Genomic DNA, 17,672 nt, shown 5'->3' with positions numbered 1-17,672 from the left:
CTGCACAGAGCTAACAGATCAAATTAAAGGAGGCACCTGATCCTCCTATGTTTATAGAGACTTTCCACAAAACTAAAGCATGTGTAGTTTTAGCCGTTTGTGCGGATGAGCTTACACATAGCTGCTAATTTTGTGTTGCAATTGTGACGTTTTCGGTAACATGATTACAAAAGCCCAAAAGTGTTTTACTACAACTGCATTTTGCCTCTGTTCCCGCTATGTGCTGCCATCCTTGCATCCCTGGCATCCTGCAGCGAGCTAGTGGAAGGGAGTTCCCTCAAAACACAGGATTGTGATTAGTTAAGATGCGGAGTTCTGCAGACTGGCCTTGCTTGCGAGTAATGCAATGTCTGCATGCTGCTGTGCCTGTGAATGAGGGTAGTCATTCATTTCATCTACAAGTGTGGCAAACCCATGCGCCGCCAGCGTTCGCAGGACCCGTTAGGGTTGGCTGTGCCAAGTTTGACGTAGCGCGTAGTAGTGACTTTACTTAGCGGCCTGGTCACTTAGTGAACAGATGCTATGCTGCCTTTCTGCCCCCTCGAGTAAAGTTCTAGTCTTGTGTCTTCACATTTGCATTTTTTAGATTGTACTTTTTTTGTGTGTGTGTCATATAGGGAAAACAGGGGGCTTTGCATAGTGCGGCATCATCATTCTGATGGTATACACGCTGTTATTAGAGAGAGAGCCTGCTTAAATACTCTGGCAATGGCAATTCATCAATGTATGTATTTATTCCACGACGTCAATAAAATGTACAGTCTGTTTTAGTGACAATAAAGAGAGTCTGCAAAGCACTGCGATGCCTGTGCGGTATGGAATAAAGGTGGCACATACTTAAACCAGGTGCTGCAGTGTACTTTGAAACACCTTAAGGTAGCGCGAATGCAAAACCAATTTTGACCGTACAAAAAAAAAAAAAAAAACAAACTGATGAGTCATTCTGAGACCTTTTGCATGCTGAACAATACGTAGAAAAGAAAGGTTGGTACCGTGAAAGTTATAAGGCTGTAGTTGGCCGCAGGAGGTGCAGTGCGTGCCGTTGCTGACGTACCGCGGAAACAACGCTCTGCTAGACTGTCTAATGGTAATGGCTGCACGTTTTCCTCCTACGCCGATCGCATAGCAACAACGCGGCAATAGTTTGTAAGAAGCACGCGAGGCAGAATACGCCGCGGCAAACGCAACAGGGTACTCGGTAGCATCGAAGAGGGAGCGTCAAACAGAGCAAACCATGGAACGATGCGTATATACTATGTACAGTTTGTACACACTCGACGCATGCATAAAACTCGGCACGCGATCCGGTATCATTACGGAATCTTGCAGCGGGAGATTCCATTCTGCGGGAAAGGTGGGTGCAGTGGCTCGAAATGGCTAAGTGGCTAATCGGCCGGACACCCCCGCCGTCAAGAGGCGCTAGTGAGCTTGCCCGAGCAATGAGGAATGCCGGGAAATCGTCTGGCTGTTGGAGCGAGTGATCTGCGTTCCCAATCGACTAAAAGTTTCCGTAGTTTGGTCGAGCCCCTCGACGATAATGTAATGATCGTTGCCGACCACCAGCGTGCATCTGACGAGCATGGAAGGAGACGTGAATGGTAGGTGTCCGTCGACGCTGGCCGGCAAAAACCTGGGAGGTAGCCCCCCCTCCATTCGGTGAGAGGTACGGCGATGGGCAGTTTCCACTGGGCCCTTGCCGCCCGGGCGACTGTGTTTTAGGGCCTTCAACGTCTCTCACGAGAGGGACATCGAGTCCCAGTGGCCTTTGACGGCTGTCGGAATGTTTCGTGCGGCTGCGGGCAGCTGGGTCGTCTTGACTGCTGTCATGATGACCCCGATTCTTACCCCGTGTCTTCTCGTCTCGCAGGCACCAAGACACTTGTATTCAGGAGCGAGTGCTTCACTTCGTCGACGGTGAGTGCTACTCGAAAAGTGGCGTCTCTTTTCGCTGGCCCAGCGGGCGGTCACGGGTCCGAACGCTGCGGTGACGTTCTCCGCGACGCCATGTATAGGCTAGCGGGATCGGGCGGACCGTGATCGTGCACTCGGCCACCATCGCCGAAGCTCACCACGGTTCGTTGTTGCGCAGGCCGATGGCGAGCCTCCGCGAAAGCGCCAGCGGACTTCCGAGGACTTCATCTCGTTCTGCAAGTTCATCCTCGAGTACGAGAACTACGAGAGCATCAAGCAGGAGGAACTGCAAGAAAAGGACGCGGCCAGCCCTTCCGACAGCTCGGCAGACAGCGTCGACAGCGTCAAGCAAGAAGACAGCGAGCAAGGTGAGAGGGGCTAGCCTGTTCCGTCGCCGCGACCTGACGCCGATCGAGGGCGCCGAACGCGAGAAGTCTGCCGTGCATTCGAGGCACACGGCTGCAAGCCCGGGTCGTACCGAGCCTCGTCGGCCGTCCTCGCATTTCAATGGCGGCATCGGCGTTCGTGGCTTGGGCGCGGTATCTGCGCCGCACTTTTCGGTTCGTGGTCTTTTCCTGCGGCCTCGCCGAACTGCTAACGCGGACGTAGTACGGTTGGTGACCGGCTGCTGCGAGGTTAGTGCCGCACCGAAGCATCGCCAGGACGCTCGCATACCGTGTTCGCACTTGCAGCCTAAGGTGAGGACGTATTTGAAGCTGGAAAGGCAGTGTGTGCCCGATGCCTGCACACGTTCACCAAACGATTCGAATCGTTGGTTCGACCTGCCCGTGAACTGCCGCAGCGGGGGACAAACAGAGCGCACACCGCTACATATTCGAATGCACGGCACAGTATCGCATGCGAGGCGTCAACGACTCGTGCACGCAACTCTGTCATGGGCCAGGCACACTGCATTGCGTTGGTTTCGGGCCTGTGCTGAATGACGGTTCTGCAGATAACCGCTACATCTGTGTATGCCATGTTCTTGAACGTCGAAAAGTCGGAGCTCGTGCGAGTTGGTGTGACCTGGTAGATGAAAAGCTGCAGTGCCGCCTGGAACACTTTCCAGTATGATAGGAGTGCTAAATTTGACAGCAGGATCCTGGTGCTGACGTCAGCACCGCAGCCACTCACGCGAGGTGCTCAGTCGTAATCCGAAACCAGAGAGGAGGTTGGAACTGTGTCGACTGGCCACTTTTGGTGGTTGATATAGATTATCTAACTCTGCTACACAAGCCAAAGTGCATGCATTGGGTCTCAGAGCATCCCTGTCAAGCTACAGCAGCGTTTGCGAGCCGGCAAGTTTGCTGTTGTGTACTGTGAGCCTGTAGTCCTAATGCCATTTTGTCAAGTTGCCAGCCCATGTACAGCATTTCTTATTGCCTGGAGAATATGCTACATGCTACATTGCTAGATGGCCGCACAAGCAGTGGTTACTGCCCAGCAGTCAGTCTTTATTATGACCTCTCTGAATGTCAGTGATGAACACGTCTAAAGAATGCCCCGGCTTTGAATTGAGTTTGAAATGTGCACTGTGCAAGTTGTGTTTGGAGTTTGTGCATGTGAAAAAGCATTCAAGAAGGCAGGCTAGCCATCTTTTGTGCATCCTCCTTACTGTTAATGTTGCTTGTTGCATCTCCATGGCTACTCGTGCTGCCCTTAGTCAAGCAGTCATCTTTACTGCAAAGGCATCCTTCTGTCCTGTACACCTGGTCGTTTCACATCATACATGTTTAGAAATTGCTTTTAGAAATTGCTATACTGTTGCTGGTTCTTTACTGCGTACCTTTGTTCACACATGCCCAGACCAAGTGACATTAAAGTAGTGCTGCTTTTTATACATACTGCTGAGTGTAGGTTGTTCGAGAATACAATCAAGAAATCGCAAGAACCAAGGGTAATGCTTACTCTCAAATGGCCGTGGTTTACCTTAGCGCTCGTCTACATTTATGCATATTGCCCTTACATTCTCCAACATTGTTGTTGAGCATTTATCTAATACTCCATTTTCCCAGGATAAGTCCTTTGGAACTCATCACAATGCACTGAATGCAAAAAAGCTGTTTCGTGGCATTCTGCAATGATTTGTTAGCCAAGAAATGGTGGCTTATTGGATGTTGCATGGTGGCTGCTTTGTAATAAGGTGCTGCGACCACTTTACAGCAATGGTTGAGTGCCGCTACACTTATGTACTGAGCTTTCTGTGCTTGTTAAAGAATCCTAAGATGTGGAAATATACTATGGAAACCTGAACGTGCAACACAACTGAACTTATGAGAGATTAAAACCAGACAATCAGCAGTGGTTTGTTTGCCTTGCATATTTGTTTGATCCCAAGAAAGTGCGCTCACGTATTCTCGTTACCATGCAACCTCTGCATCACGGAAATATGCCGGGTTGCATAATAGCACAAATTATGTGGCTTTGTGCCTAGACATCTCGTCTCGCTTGCGCTTGGGCTGTATATTCACCACTGTTACGGAGCTATGCGGTTCATGTTTAGGATGCTTTTTAAAACAAAGCACTTGAAAAGCAAATATTAAAGACAATGCCGTTTGTACAGATTCACAGCAAACATAAAAATTATAATAGAAACTAAGTCGGCATTAACTACATGGTTGAAAGGTCCCTATATTGGGTAAAGGAAATATGTCACAGAGTTATGGTACAGATGGTGGACACACTGTGGGACTTCGGAGATGCTGGCAGCGAGGTTCGACCTTGGTGCAAACGCGATGAAGCGGCGGCAGTTGATGGCGCTGTAGCGCTTCGGGGTTGGATGAGGAGGAGGCAATGGCCAGACGCCCTTTCAGCGTTCACCAGTTGGAGCTGGAGCATGGTGGTAGAGATGCTCGCTGTGCCCGGGTTGGACTTCTTTGCAACATTTGCCAACCGTGGACTGTGGGAGGGAGCTTGGCGATGCGTGTGTGCCCAGGTGGGAGCTTGCGGCAACCTTTGGCCAGGAACTCGGCAGGCCACTACTCCCGTGCCCTGGACACCATCTTCTCAGTCCCACCACGTCTGCCACACTCACCGTCTCCCTCTTGACCCTCTCACGCGCTTTTCCACCTGCTTCTTTTTTGTCTCTATGCTGTGAACGTGCATGTGGAATCGATACACCGTAGCTGCTCGTCTTGGCACGTCGTCGGTGTCATCCGCTCCTTCATTTCACCGACCGTGAGGTATTAAACTACATATGTCCACTCCACGCACATCATAACAACCGCACAGCTTATGAGCACATCCTTGGATTTATGCCTTTGGTGAAGTAATGAAGTACTTAGTAATGAACTCAGTAATGAAGGGCATGTGTGAACAATCGCCACTGTATTGCGAGAAGGGCACCTCTAAATTCACTTGTTTGAGCAGTAGAGAATGCAACTGTACCTGTTTAGAATAATGGCAGCCGTCTTTATTCACGCAAGTTACATGGCAGCATCAGTGACTGCTTTTGGCACTTTTGGCTATAAATTGTGAAGATGCGGCGCGGGCACTTGGAAAAGGCACGCATTTGAGACAGCCATTGATATACGAGTTCCACTCAAGTAACGAAATGCATTAATGTGTGTGTGCTGTCCAATATTGGGATATCCTTGGGTGATTGCCAGATGAGATAAAGACGTGGATGCAAAATGCCAATTAACACTGGCTTCCTGCAATTCTACAGCAATGGTTGTACACACAGCTTGCAGGTTCATTTCAATGAAACCCTAGGCCATAACTTCCTTTGAGTGATACAAGTCTAATTTGTACAATTCGATACTTTTCAAGGACAGCCTCGTGCATGTAACTGTGAAGCATTCAAACAAGTTTCTAATTGAAAAATTCCAAAGTCTCCTAGGCTGCTGAAAAGATAAACTCCCCTGTCAAGGAGGTGACACACTAACAGCGGCAGCAGTTATTTCGGTTCATCCGCAAATTGAAACACGCCATCCTTTTTGAGTGGTCTTCTTTTTTTAACACTATATTTAGATTGCCAATAGCCATTATGATATGACTGTGTTGTGGTCTACCAATAAGTGGCATGCACTTTGTTGTTGAATGCAGCAGCACTAAAGCAGGCCATCTTAATAGCAACACCTTTATCTTCCTTCATACAACTCTGTAACCCTGTACATGTGACCTCGTCACTAGCCACATGGCGTAACAGTGCAGGGATATATCGGTGCCCCAGGTCATAGCTGGGCAATCAGAAGCGAATACTGTCCAACCAAATACAATGTTTGGGAATGTAGGCATGTTGCATTTTCCTTGCTGCTTCAATGCCCAACTCTGGTAAAAGCCGTTTATCTAACATGTTTTACATTAAACATGACTTTCCTGCATTACGTCATTCCAAAAAGTGGCTACACTGAGAGTTATCACAGACAAGGCAGCAGTGATGCCTCTCAATTTGACGCACAGTTTATATCTTCTTCTGCATTTATACTTGTTTTCACTTCAGAGCTGTCTGTGTTTTCTGGAATGTGATGACATACAAATGGACTAGAACAGGCGTTGGAGTTATGGCATTTGACTCAAGAGACAATGTGTATGTTAAGTACAACCCGTCTTGTTGGCACGTCTATGTGTTATCACAAACACGTGACTTATGAGAAAGCCACAATCATTGCATGAAAATCTTACACTTCAGTCTATGCCTAGGTGTGTTTTCTGGAATCTGATGACACAAGTTGGCTAGAACAAACGTAGTTATGGCATTTGACTCAATAGACAATGTGCATGTTAAGTACGACCTGTCTCGTTGACCCTTATATGCATTGTCACAGACATGTGACACTATGAGGAAGCCGCATTCATGGCACGGTAATCGTACATTTCTGTGCCTGTAACGTGCTGAACTTCATGATACTTTAAATAGGGAAACGATTTTTAGCATAATGCATGAGCAAGACTGCATTTAGAATTTATAAAAAACAAACTGATTATAAGGGATTGGGTACAAACAAAGCATGATGTATGATGTAAATTTGCAATTGGTGTAATGCTTTGCAAATTTCTCTCTCGCTTCATTCTGCCTTTTATTGTAAGTGACGTGCAGTATCAACACTAAAGGAACACTAAAGCAACCCCAAATCATTTTCAGAGTGGTAAGATATTTTTTCAACACTAGTTCTGCATTTATTTAGTGGGAAAAGCTTGATTACTAGCAATAAAAATGATCGCCTAACTTGTTAAAATAAAATGCAATATTGGTGGTTGACATTACTTTATGGGTTTCAAAGTATTTTGGCATGTGACAGCACGCTTCCTGTGCAAGAAACATTCTCACAACCTGCTCGACTGTGTCCCCCCCTTTCTTCTTTAACATTTAAAGAGCATCGTAGTCCTTTACTGATAAACAATTTACTAATCCCGAGCAGACATGTGACTTTTTGTTATCCCTGATGTGTAATTACCTGACTTGACCTAATTGCCTTTAACCGTGCAATGCCCAGCATGTTCTACATGCTGCGCCACATTCTTATATTGAGATGCACTCTCAGGATTCAGCACTGGCAAAAGCTGACAAGTTGGAACAGGTGCTACTGCTATTCAACTATAGGAAGGCTGCAAGGCATGGTGTCATGAGAGGTGGCTTTGACATCAGTTTCAGTGCAGGCAATATAGATCTATGATGAACTCTACTGCTAGTGAAGATAGTGGGAAAGAGCAGAGAAGAGGGTTTAAATGCATTCGTCTGCCCTTGTTGTCTGCACTGCATATTGTCATGCCTTTTTTTAAAATGAATTTGTGACTTGTCTACGGGAAGGGTGACAAGCGAGTGGCTGGTGAGGCGTGGATTCCACTGATGGATCTGCAGCAGTTGGTCAAGCCCTTGAGCAAGCGCTCTGGTTTGGCAAATACACATCCGATGTGTGGCAAGCAAAAAAACGGATTCACGCCAAATTATTGCAGAAAGACCACTTGGTTTCTGTCGAGCCTTAAGTTTTTTGCGATTACTCGGGCGCCATGGCAATTTGGGCGTGGCTACTTCAATTGATAACATCTTCATCAGCATAAGATACAGCCATCACAAAAAGGAAGTGCAAAAGTATATCAGATTCAGTGTTGCATCAACATAAATGTAGCCGTTGTGGAAAGTGCTGTGGCCTGGTGCTTCCACGAAGCGTTAAAACCAGGCGAGACTCGTCTCGTACGCTCGGCTGGCTTGTCAGGAGCACTCTGCGCACTGGCGGGAACAAACACGCAAGCGCTGGACATGTTGATTCGATGGAACAAGTGAAATGCGCGAACCCTCCGCAGATCCACCAGTGGAATGTGAATGCTTCGATCCGGAGCAAACTTGCTCTTGATCAACTGGTTCACGAATGCTCACCTTGCCCCACACCCCCGTTTCAGTTGGCAAAACCTTGGGCTGCCCTGCCGCTCCGCCCGAACGTGCCACTGTGCAGCCCGCAATGAGCCACGTGCTCTTAATGCAGTCCGACGGCTTGCGTGAGTTTTAGCACCCTGATCCATATCTTTTGTCACTGCACGTCCTGGTGTCACAATTGTCTGTTCAGATGTTTTTTTGTTTTTTTTTCGACATTAAGTTGAGAATGTGTGGCTTGTCACTTGGTAAAAGTAATTGAGGGGGCATTACAGGGTTTGTTGTTTACGAGCTGTGCAGAGCTTGAAGGCTTAGTGGCATGGGAAAGTGTTCCAAAACATGCACACTCATCTGCAGCCTCCTTATAGAATGGAGACAGGAGCTGCAGTTTTCATTGAATAGCAGATAAAACGGAAGTAGAGGTTTCCAATGGTGAAAGCGTACCGTATACACTTGTATAATGCTCACACTTTTATTTCAGCTAAAAATAGGTGCAATGTTTAGGGGTATGATTATTATGTGGGGGAAATTCTCCTGCGAAATTCGGGGGAAAAAAAAATCAGACTTCTGATGGCCAGTGCGCGAGGTGTGAGCATTATGCGAGTAAATACGGTGGTTTGTTGCAAGTCCTTTTATCATTTGTTAGGAGACATCACCTACCTTCTAATGTCTTCACCAAACCTTTCGGAATGTTTAGCTTCACACCTTCCTGCATCCTGAGAATTTGTCCACCTGTAGGTTAAAGAAAATTCGGGTGTTACCCTCCCAGTGGTTTCAGTGTTTTATAACCCCATTGGAGAGTTGGCACATGGCTCAGATCTGCTAATAGCACAATGCGAACATGTAGCCAGCAATACCATCCATGCCACCTACCGATGGTACTATGATCAGCAGTGTCATATGCCTGAACTGTATTAACCAGACATCTATCTTTGCACTATGATCCCATTGCGAGTCGGAGTTTTCACAAACGCTGGCTCGATCCCGGGACGTGAGAGCTGACGAATGGCAAAGTGCTTGCAATCTGTTGATGTCTGCATCAGCAAGTGCCTGTGACCCAGCATCATCGCTACAGCACACGAGAGCTGTCACTCTCGTCTGTCAGAAAGTGGACACGAGCCTAATTTGGGCACCCAGTTCTTGCAGTGCACCCTTGTACCCTCACCATTAGCACCAGTGGTTGTCAGCGGATGGCATAGACGATTGTGCCAGCCATGCAGCCGCATTTTGCTGTTAACAGATCTGAGCTCTGTGCACCACTGTGAAAGAGCAAATAATGCCCCTTCCCAGCGTTGCCTTTTAAAATTTTATTTTTGCCCTGCATGGCAATGTGTGATACCTTGTTCAATTAAGGCATGACTTGTTTGCAAATAAACCTTTCCCCATAGTAACAGAGTGGCTTTGTCGAGATGAAGCGAATGTGGAGTTGGAAATTATACCTTTTTCGCGCATTTTATACTGAGCACAAACAGTGCACTAAACTGGCTCGTCTCTTAAACTATTTTTACATTGAAACTTGAGGAGCCACGCACCTATTGTCCCTAGCAAGCACACTTCAAGGAAGTTTTCTGACTGCTGGTGCAAAATTGTACTTACATGCGCGCAATTCTCGCGCCACTGCATGTGCCTCTTTTGGGTGTGTTGCGACATTTTGCAGCAAGGAAGGTGAAAGTCTTTGCCCCTGGCTTCACTGGGGCAGTGGTGGTTCAATCTTCCCCTTGTCGCTGCAGAGCTTTCGCCTGATTTGGAGCTCGTGCTCTCAACTAATATGCATTGGCAGCATTGTTTTCACTATGGCACCAATTGGCCTAGCCAAGAGGTTGAATAGGCTGAGGTGCCGTGGGATGCAAGAACTGAAATGTGGATGCACTTTCAATGCGTTATTTCTTTAACTTTTTTTTTTTTTCGTCGAATAATTGCTGAGCACATGGGGGCATGGGCTGTATTGTCTTGGATGTCCATATTCTCGATTTAAGATACAGCCTCTCATCAAGTCGGCAGTATGGAGCCCTGACCACGATTTCTGTGTCGCTTCGCCACAGGAGGGGGCACCTTGTCCGAGGTTACCACGCTCGCGGACGACGACTCTCACGACCTGATCACCTGCTTCTGCCTGAAGCCATTTGCCGGGCGGCCCATGATTGAGTGCTCCGAGTGCCTCACCTGGATCCACCTGTCGTGCGCCAAGATTCGGCGCAACAACATTCCCGATGAGTTCACCTGTCAGCGCTGTCGTGAGGCCAAGCACACGACGAGGCGTTCGCAGCGGATACGTGCGGGCGGCACGACGCCGCCCCAGCGGCGAAGGCCCTCGACGTGACAGTGTTGACGACGACCGTGTGTGTGCGTGACGGTGCGGACCTCGCGGGATTGGGGGGGTGCGCCGCCACGTGCCGGCACTCTAGTCTTCTGCTCGGGCCTCGCGGTGGCCGCTGTACAGACTCGCGGTGTACCTCGGGGCGCGTTCCTTGCCTCCCCCACGGGGGCAGGCCTCTCTGTGTGGGGGGGTGGTGACCCAGTGTGTGTGGCTGAGATAAAGAGCTTGGCTGTTTGGCATCCTCGCACCCTTTCCCTGGCCGGCCTGCGGTGGGGATAATGCCACCCGCTGCTGTGTTCATTTCGCGCAAGTAGCTGAGCAAGTGCTTGCCTCATTTGCTTCCAGCTTAGACGAAAGCAGAGAGGACGACGTCAAAATGCGGACAGGCTTTTACTTAGTTATCCTACAAATAAGGCTGACACTGTACCTAGACTTCCATGAATAGAGTGTCGGGTGTACGTAACTCATACCTAAACTGCTGGCTCGCTGGTGCTGAAATTTCACGCACAGGTAATGTTGCCGGATGTTTGCCATATAAGGGACCGACCGTGTTGCCATTCCGTTGCAGCAAAATCAAAATGTATTTTTAGTGCCATTGCCACAGGCAACGCATACATTGGGTTTGTCGTGGACAGAAACGGGGCAAATAATGCCCGCGCACATAGCGTTAAATGAAAACCACCAGAAAATTCTACCTGTGTGCTGAATTTCAGTGGAAACGAGCTAATGCTCTAGCTGGAAAAGTTGTGTGCACCTGGTGCTTCCATCTTTGTAACTCTCTGTACACACACAGCACATGTGGTGGTAGACAAAACCTGTTGCCCGGCTCCCTTTCCCACATTATCAGCATGTGCAAGGTCTATGCACTGTCTTCTTAACAGAATAAGCTACACTTCATTTCATACGCAGCAGGCAACGCTACAGAGGCTAGAGAAACTTGTCTCACTTCTCGCATTCGCAACCAATAAGTAGTACATCACATACAGAAGAAATAAAGAAATATACGCATGTATCACGTAATTCGATGTAACATTGTCTTATATTTTGCTACTATAGCAAAACATATATAAATGAAATAAGGTGTTGCAGATTTGAATTTATTTACTATCCAACGAGTGGAGTGACACGTTTCGGCAACCAATGGCCACTGTGCGCAGTGCGGCCAAAACAGTACTTCGCATGCTGGAAGTGCAAAAGTGCAGGAATAGTGCCCGATTCGGCTTAACCTTTCGTCTACAAATTGTAGTTTCAACATAAAGTAGCCATCCTTAGCTTAAAGCATCGCGGAGCACTTTGAAACGTGAGGAGTGACACTTCTTCGACCACACTATACTTGCACAGATTTCATAGCATTGCCTGCCAAGTATAAAACGGAGTACAGATAGAAAAGACCAACGCTCTATGTTCTCTCTCTGTCACCACCCACTTTGTTTGTGGAACGTTTCCAGTCAAAACATGCACCAACTAGCCCAACAACATAGTGTGCTTCCAACACGAACGGGTGTACCATCCGGGGCTCTGTTGTCGTCTATCTGCTTTTAATTGTCACACTCCACTTTTATCGGCACTGCACTCGTCCACCCTGCCTTCGAGGAGACTCACTGCTGACGGGGGCAGGCAGCCCCCCCCCCCCCCCCTTGAATCTCTTGCTCGCAAGTTGTGCCCCCAGTGACCTACTGTGGTGACTAACCCCTCCCTGTATTCAGAAATATACCTCAACTTGAAGCCCATGCTCGACTTGCACAAGATTACGGCTGGTGTGAACCTGCCCGATATGCTCATTGCCTTTCCTTCGGCACGTTCATGTCTGGCATAATCTCGACCTAGTCAAGCATGGGCTTCAAATCAAAGGTAGATTTCCAAATACATGGGTAAGTTTATGCACAGAGGCTCACAAAAAGCAAGGAAACCTTGCGTTCTTCCTCCTAGTGCACATTTCCACAGACGCTCAGTTTATAAAGCCACATTAAACTGAACCAGGAGAGTCAAGTTCAAGCATGTTTTTGACAGAGTTTCCTACCTCCGTCACACGAGCACGCAAAAACTCTTTTACGTAAGCGGTCTTTTACCAAGTTGAAAGACTTTTTATTGAAGAGTTGTTGCGCAGCAGACACACAACATTGACAATCTCTTTTTGGCGTTTCCTTCTGGACACGCTATACGGAAAGCATGGTGCTAGCGTTTGAAAAAAAATCGGCCAAAATAAACTGATGTATGTCGAAATATAAAGTGAAAACTTATTTTATTACACAGTTTTCAAATAAATTTAACACGACCAGATTAAGAGACGTTAATGTAAAGATTTACTGTAGTAGTTTAAAAGAGTGTTCGACCCGCTTACTATGGTACAGAAGAAAATGAGCATTACTGGGTCTACTATACCTACTGCAAGAAAAATTATTTTTCACGATGGAGCCTAGGCGACAGAAAAATACGCATTTGCTTAGTTCCTTTTTTAATATATGATAATTGCTCACACCCACTTTCTTTTTGGGCTTCTTTTTTTTCAGCCGTAAAAGAGACTGACAAACTCTGCTTCCAGAAAAGACTGCTTCTGAAAAAGACATCGCTCCTTGTCATGTGTCTGCTAGCAAAACTCTTTTTCGGACGGTCGTTTTGCCCAAAAGACTTTAGAGTGCACGTGTGACAGGGGTATTGCCTAAAGGGATTCCAGCCCTGCAGTAGTTCAGCTGCCATGAAAATGATCAGCAGTACATGGATTTGTCTAATCTTTGCGCTTGTGGCTTTATCTATTACACTTTATCTGCTCTTATTGGCCTAAATTTCCAAGCAATCATATTTTTCTTAATGCATAAGCCAATAAGAATATGTGCACATGCGCAATCAGCTTGAATAATATGATTGCATTTATAATGCAGCATTTTGTTGAACATGATTAATATGCAAAGTTGCTTGGAGCCAGAAGGGCATAGTTCAGGCAAACACGTGCAGTATGATTCGTTCCCGCGCTGCCTGAATGCCATGTTTGCAGCTCCCTAGATACTAGTGCCCAACTTCCCTCTAGTGCTTCTTGTTGGAAACTCTGGTTCATAACACCAATTTTGGGTTCAGCTAACATATGCGTAGTATATATTACAGATGATATATGGTAATGTGTGTGTAGAGACCAGGCTCCCTACATTTGCCAATTATGTAGTTGTTAGCCAGCTTCTTCTTAAACACTGCTGCTGTATACATTCGCACAAGTCAGAGTCTCTCGTGTACAGCCTGCCTCAAAAGCAACAAAGCCGCTACACGTTTGAAGAGAAATCCAGGTCAGATCTGTCATTTCTGTGGTGCTCCAAGCACTGGAAAGATTTGGAGTTTGAGGATGAGAGCTTGCCTTTCCCTCATTGACAGACATTTTGGCTTTGGCCAGTTGAAGATGACACTTGCATAAAGAAGCTTGGGGATGCAGACCTAAAGCTTTCGAGCTGTGCATACATAACATGATGCAGACTGTTTCATGTCAGTTCAGTGGAGGTCACGCAAGCATTGGCTTCATTATTTTTTGACAAATACTGCACATTTTATGCTGTGTTCTCTCTCTGCACATCAGTGGAGAGAAGATAGTTCACATCTAGGCTTTATAATATGAGCTGCATGCAGTAATGTCAGCCATTGGAATGTTGCATGTTTCCAGCTGCTATTAGAGGAGGTCTTGGCATGTGCAAGACCTTATGCCATCATTATGCACTAAGGCACCAAAGCAGTGTTGCCTTTTGAGTCTTTGCAGCATCATAATTGATCCTCGCAGGTCCGCAGCGTTGTGGAGGTCACTGTACTTTCTTTCAGCTGTGTGTGTTGGGCAGCTTCAGCACTGTATTTGTACAGTAGGCATCAAAAGTTTTCTAACCACGGGTTGTGGGAAACGCGTGATTATTTCCACAGCCAGTTATTTGCATTTCCAGCTGGTACTAGCAAGTGAGGACATAATGGCATATGGTTTTACCAGCCATGGCCACAACTAAAACATTTAAGATTTTCTGAGATCTCGCATTTCGTAAACTTTTGATGCCGGATCGTATAGTTTACCTTTGTGTGGTCACACAGGGGTTAAAAAGGAGCACCCTGAACCAGCAAATCGAAGCAGCATCTGTGAGTCAAACAAAGCCCAGCAGACACCCACGCATATAATGGCATGGAAAATGTAAGTTGTCTTGAAATGGATCTGGCGTAAGTGAAGTGCATTCAAGCAGTGCACTGTCTTGTGCTTTCAAATAAGTATGCAGTGTGCCATGCAAACGTTTATAACTTCAAAAAGTATCGATTACCTTGTTCTCCCAATGTGAACTACCTAATGCTTTGAATGGTTAAACTCAAAGTGGCACTGCTTAACAGTGAATTGCCTCTCTGGAAATGTTCAAGGTTCTCAATCATAGTCGTAGATAGTTGAGATAAAGTTGTGGAGCCCTGTGATGGTTCTCGTGAAATTTAAATTGAAAGCCATGTAGGTCTGGTGACAGCGTTCATTCTGCTACTGAAGATCGCTACAATAGGTTACTTTCTGTGGTGCCAAGCTAGGGCAACCTGCAGCTGCATGTGGGTTAAAGTTGAAATTTATTGAGTTGCGATTTCAAAGCAGAGGCCCTGGAGTGAGTGGAACGTCGGGAAGACCTATGAAACCGTAATGTGATACGAGATCTATAACACACGCAAAACAAAAAAAGGCAAGTATGCACTTCATACAAAATCAAAATTCAATGATATATTACAAGAAAAACAACATGCACACATTGTATATACATACAAGCTGCATGTAAAATAATGATCTACATTAATAGTCATTGATAGTCTAATCAATAGTCATGTGAATTTGGAGTGTGAACATTCCTATGTGCCCTATGATATTTGTAAAAGAAAAGTTACAGTTCATGGCGTAAGCGTGTTAGAAAAGCACATTCTGTGTGGCATATTGTACAATTAACAGTGCAGTGTAAGCTTCTGTGTTGTGTTTGACCTTAAAGTTAACATGTTTGTTTCACGTGCGTTAACGGTAGGTGTGCGATGTTGGCACACTGCTACTGCATTTCTCAAAATTTGCATTCCTTGTAGCCGAAGCTTGTTAAGCTTGCGGTTCCTTCAGCATAGTTTACAATCCCCGAGCTTGTTTTGTTTGCTAGGTAATTTTTATTCATTGCGTTGGTGAAGTGATAAGGCAAAATCCAAACTGAGCTTATGTACGTGGGAAAAGTGTTCTATGAAAGCTATTTATGTGCTAGAATTTGGCCCTCGGCTCTTCAAGATGCACAAGGATTTGGGCCAGCGCAGTGTAACGAGCAGAGTTGTTGCAGATGGCTCTAAATAGGGGTATCCATTGGTTTTTCTTGAAATCGCTGGGTAATTAGTGCAGGGAAGTAGTCACGATGGTTCAATTCATGGGCAAGCCAGAATTGCATCTCCTCATGCAAATTTGGCTTACAGGTATGGCCATGCACCGTTGCCAAATTTTCAGAAGGGCTTTGGGACTGCTCCTCGAGATGAAAGTAAGTTTGGACTTGTTTATGCTTGCTATCCCAACTGACCAGCTGACCAGACTTTCAGTACTCTCGGCTAAACTGTCGAGGGTAAGGCCAAGAAACACAACCCCCCTCTCACCCCCAAAGAAAGGCAAGGCTATTATCTAAAAGGACTGACAACAGTGTACCAGAGGTGGTGGTGTAGATGTTGAAATGGCGTGGCTAGGCAATTCCTAGCGGTGTGCAAATAGTAATACTTGAGACCGAATGCAAGTCAAATAGTGCCAGAAATGAATATGTGATACTTTTTTCACAAAGTTTTTGTATAAAAATATACTCATTTTCACCTTTATTATGATGACGGCAAAATGTTTATTGAGGAGGGACAAATGTAAAATTATGTTCAAATCCTATTATTCACAATGTTGTGAATAGCATTGCATTGCATAACATTGCAGCTTATGAAGCCTTGTTTATTCAAAATTCAAATGGAGCATTAGGAACAAACAAGTAGTTTGCTTGCATACCTGGCATTGTGAATGCTTGTGGTTTAGAAGGAAAAAGTCTGGCTCCATGAGCGATGAGTAGCGTAATTCACTATGTAATGCAGGCCCTCCATGTAGTGCAAGGAAGTTATAGTGAACTAATTTATTTTCTCAGGGTAAAATACATGAGAAAAATCGTAAAGTAGGACTTGCACACCACCTACAGACATGATAGCGTCGGAATATAATTTGAATATACGAGAAAACATAATTCTGTTACATACAAACTCAAAACGCAAACCCCTTTTCCAGTATTTCTACCAGTCGTAGAGCGACCACAGCCTCCGAGATTTGCGCGCGCAAATTTCAAAGACCATAATGCGGCATACCCGGTTCCTTGCAACACATCCAGGTGGCGCTCGCCTACGCCGCATCGCTGCCTACGGAAGATGTACGGAAGAGGCTGCGTTTTTACAAGAAATCTCGCCTTCGTGCATAGCGTTAGCCGCCAGCGTTTCCCGGTAAACATTACGGTGAACAGACTTTCCGACGTCGATACGGTCCGAAAACAGGTTCGGATGCAAGAATGGTCGTAATGGTTGAAAAGAGCTCACCTTCAAGAAGCGTTTGACAAAGAGGTGAGGCACTAGGGCGTGTGGGTGGCACGAAAAGAAGATTACGCCCGGAGCCGAAGCGGGGTACGTCTTGCTTCTCGAACGCGACGCGCGTCCCTCCTACGGTTACATAAGCTGCAGTCGCCGGGAAGCAAGCATCTTTGAACGCTATGGCGTTCCACACTTAAAGGGAAGCTTTAGCTCGGATGCTCTTGTCTAAGTACATGTAAAAGGAGAATTCGTTTTTCTCGGCAACCACTGCACCAAATTTGACGAGGTTTGTTGAATTTAAAAGAAAAACATAATATCTAGTGACTGTTAGTTTCCAATATATTATGTAGATCGTCAATTCTTTATTCAAAATTCCCAACAATCGAAAATATTTAGAAACCGAAACTATGAAGTTCACAACTACGTACTCAGCAAGGAAAATTGATATCACATTCTGTAAATTCCATCTAATAGTACATCTGAAGCGGACAAAATCGACATGATCTACAAAAAATAGCAATATGGAAATACAGCTTTTGCATAACCCTTGTACACAACGTAACAAATTCCCGTAAGATATAA

At 46.0% G+C, this 17,672-nt stretch overlaps 1 protein-coding gene and 1 long non-coding RNA gene across 3 annotated transcripts in view; one reads left to right on the top strand and one right to left on the bottom strand.

Moving 5' to 3' along the window:
- Positions 1 to 17,403, bottom strand: part of LOC142560805 (uncharacterized) — a 50,137-nt gene extending 32,734 nt beyond the window's left edge. The window contains exons 1-2 of the long non-coding RNA XR_012823437.1: positions 17,100 to 17,403; positions 8,885 to 8,956 (exon numbers count right to left, since the gene is read on the bottom strand). This is a non-coding gene — a long non-coding RNA (uncharacterized LOC142560805). The remainder of the gene's footprint in view (positions 1 to 8,884; positions 8,957 to 17,099) is intronic.
- On the top strand, positions 1,402 to 10,780 carry LOC142560803 (PHD finger protein 23-like). 2 transcript variants are annotated; one of them, XM_075673162.1, is made up of 5 exons: positions 1,418 to 1,598; positions 1,868 to 1,914; positions 2,090 to 2,279; positions 8,254 to 8,349; positions 10,267 to 10,780. In XM_075673162.1, the coding sequence occupies exons 1-5, from the start codon at positions 1,580 to 1,582 to the stop codon at positions 10,542 to 10,544; spliced, it is 630 nt and encodes a 209-aa protein (XP_075529277.1). In that variant the 5' UTR covers positions 1,418 to 1,579; the 3' UTR covers positions 10,545 to 10,780. The 2 variants fall into 2 exon arrangements, with proteins under 2 accessions (XP_075529278.1, XP_075529277.1); XM_075673163.1 differs by lacking the exon at positions 8,254 to 8,349 and having other exon boundaries at positions 1,402 to 1,598.
- Positions 17,404 to 17,672: the final 269 nt, after the last annotated feature.

Source organism: Dermacentor variabilis, chromosome 10 (genome assembly GCF_050947875.1).
Source record: "Dermacentor variabilis isolate Ectoservices chromosome 10, ASM5094787v1, whole genome shotgun sequence".
Lineage (NCBI taxonomy): Eukaryota > Metazoa > Arthropoda > Arachnida > Ixodida > Ixodidae > Dermacentor > Dermacentor variabilis.
Note: the sequence above shows the minus strand (reverse complement) of the source record. Positions and strands in the feature narration are given on the sequence as shown.

Excerpts from the sequence above, each read along its gene's own strand:
- LOC142560803 (XM_075673162.1), top strand. Across the intron at positions 1,915-2,089 it reads AGTGCTTCACTTCGTCGACG|GCCGATGGCGAGCCTCCGCG; the intron begins GTGAGTGCTACT and ends GTTGTTGCGCAG. Across the intron at positions 2,280-8,253 it reads GCAAGAAGACAGCGAGCAAG|TTGGCAAAACCTTGGGCTGC; the intron begins GTGAGAGGGGCT and ends CCCCCGTTTCAG.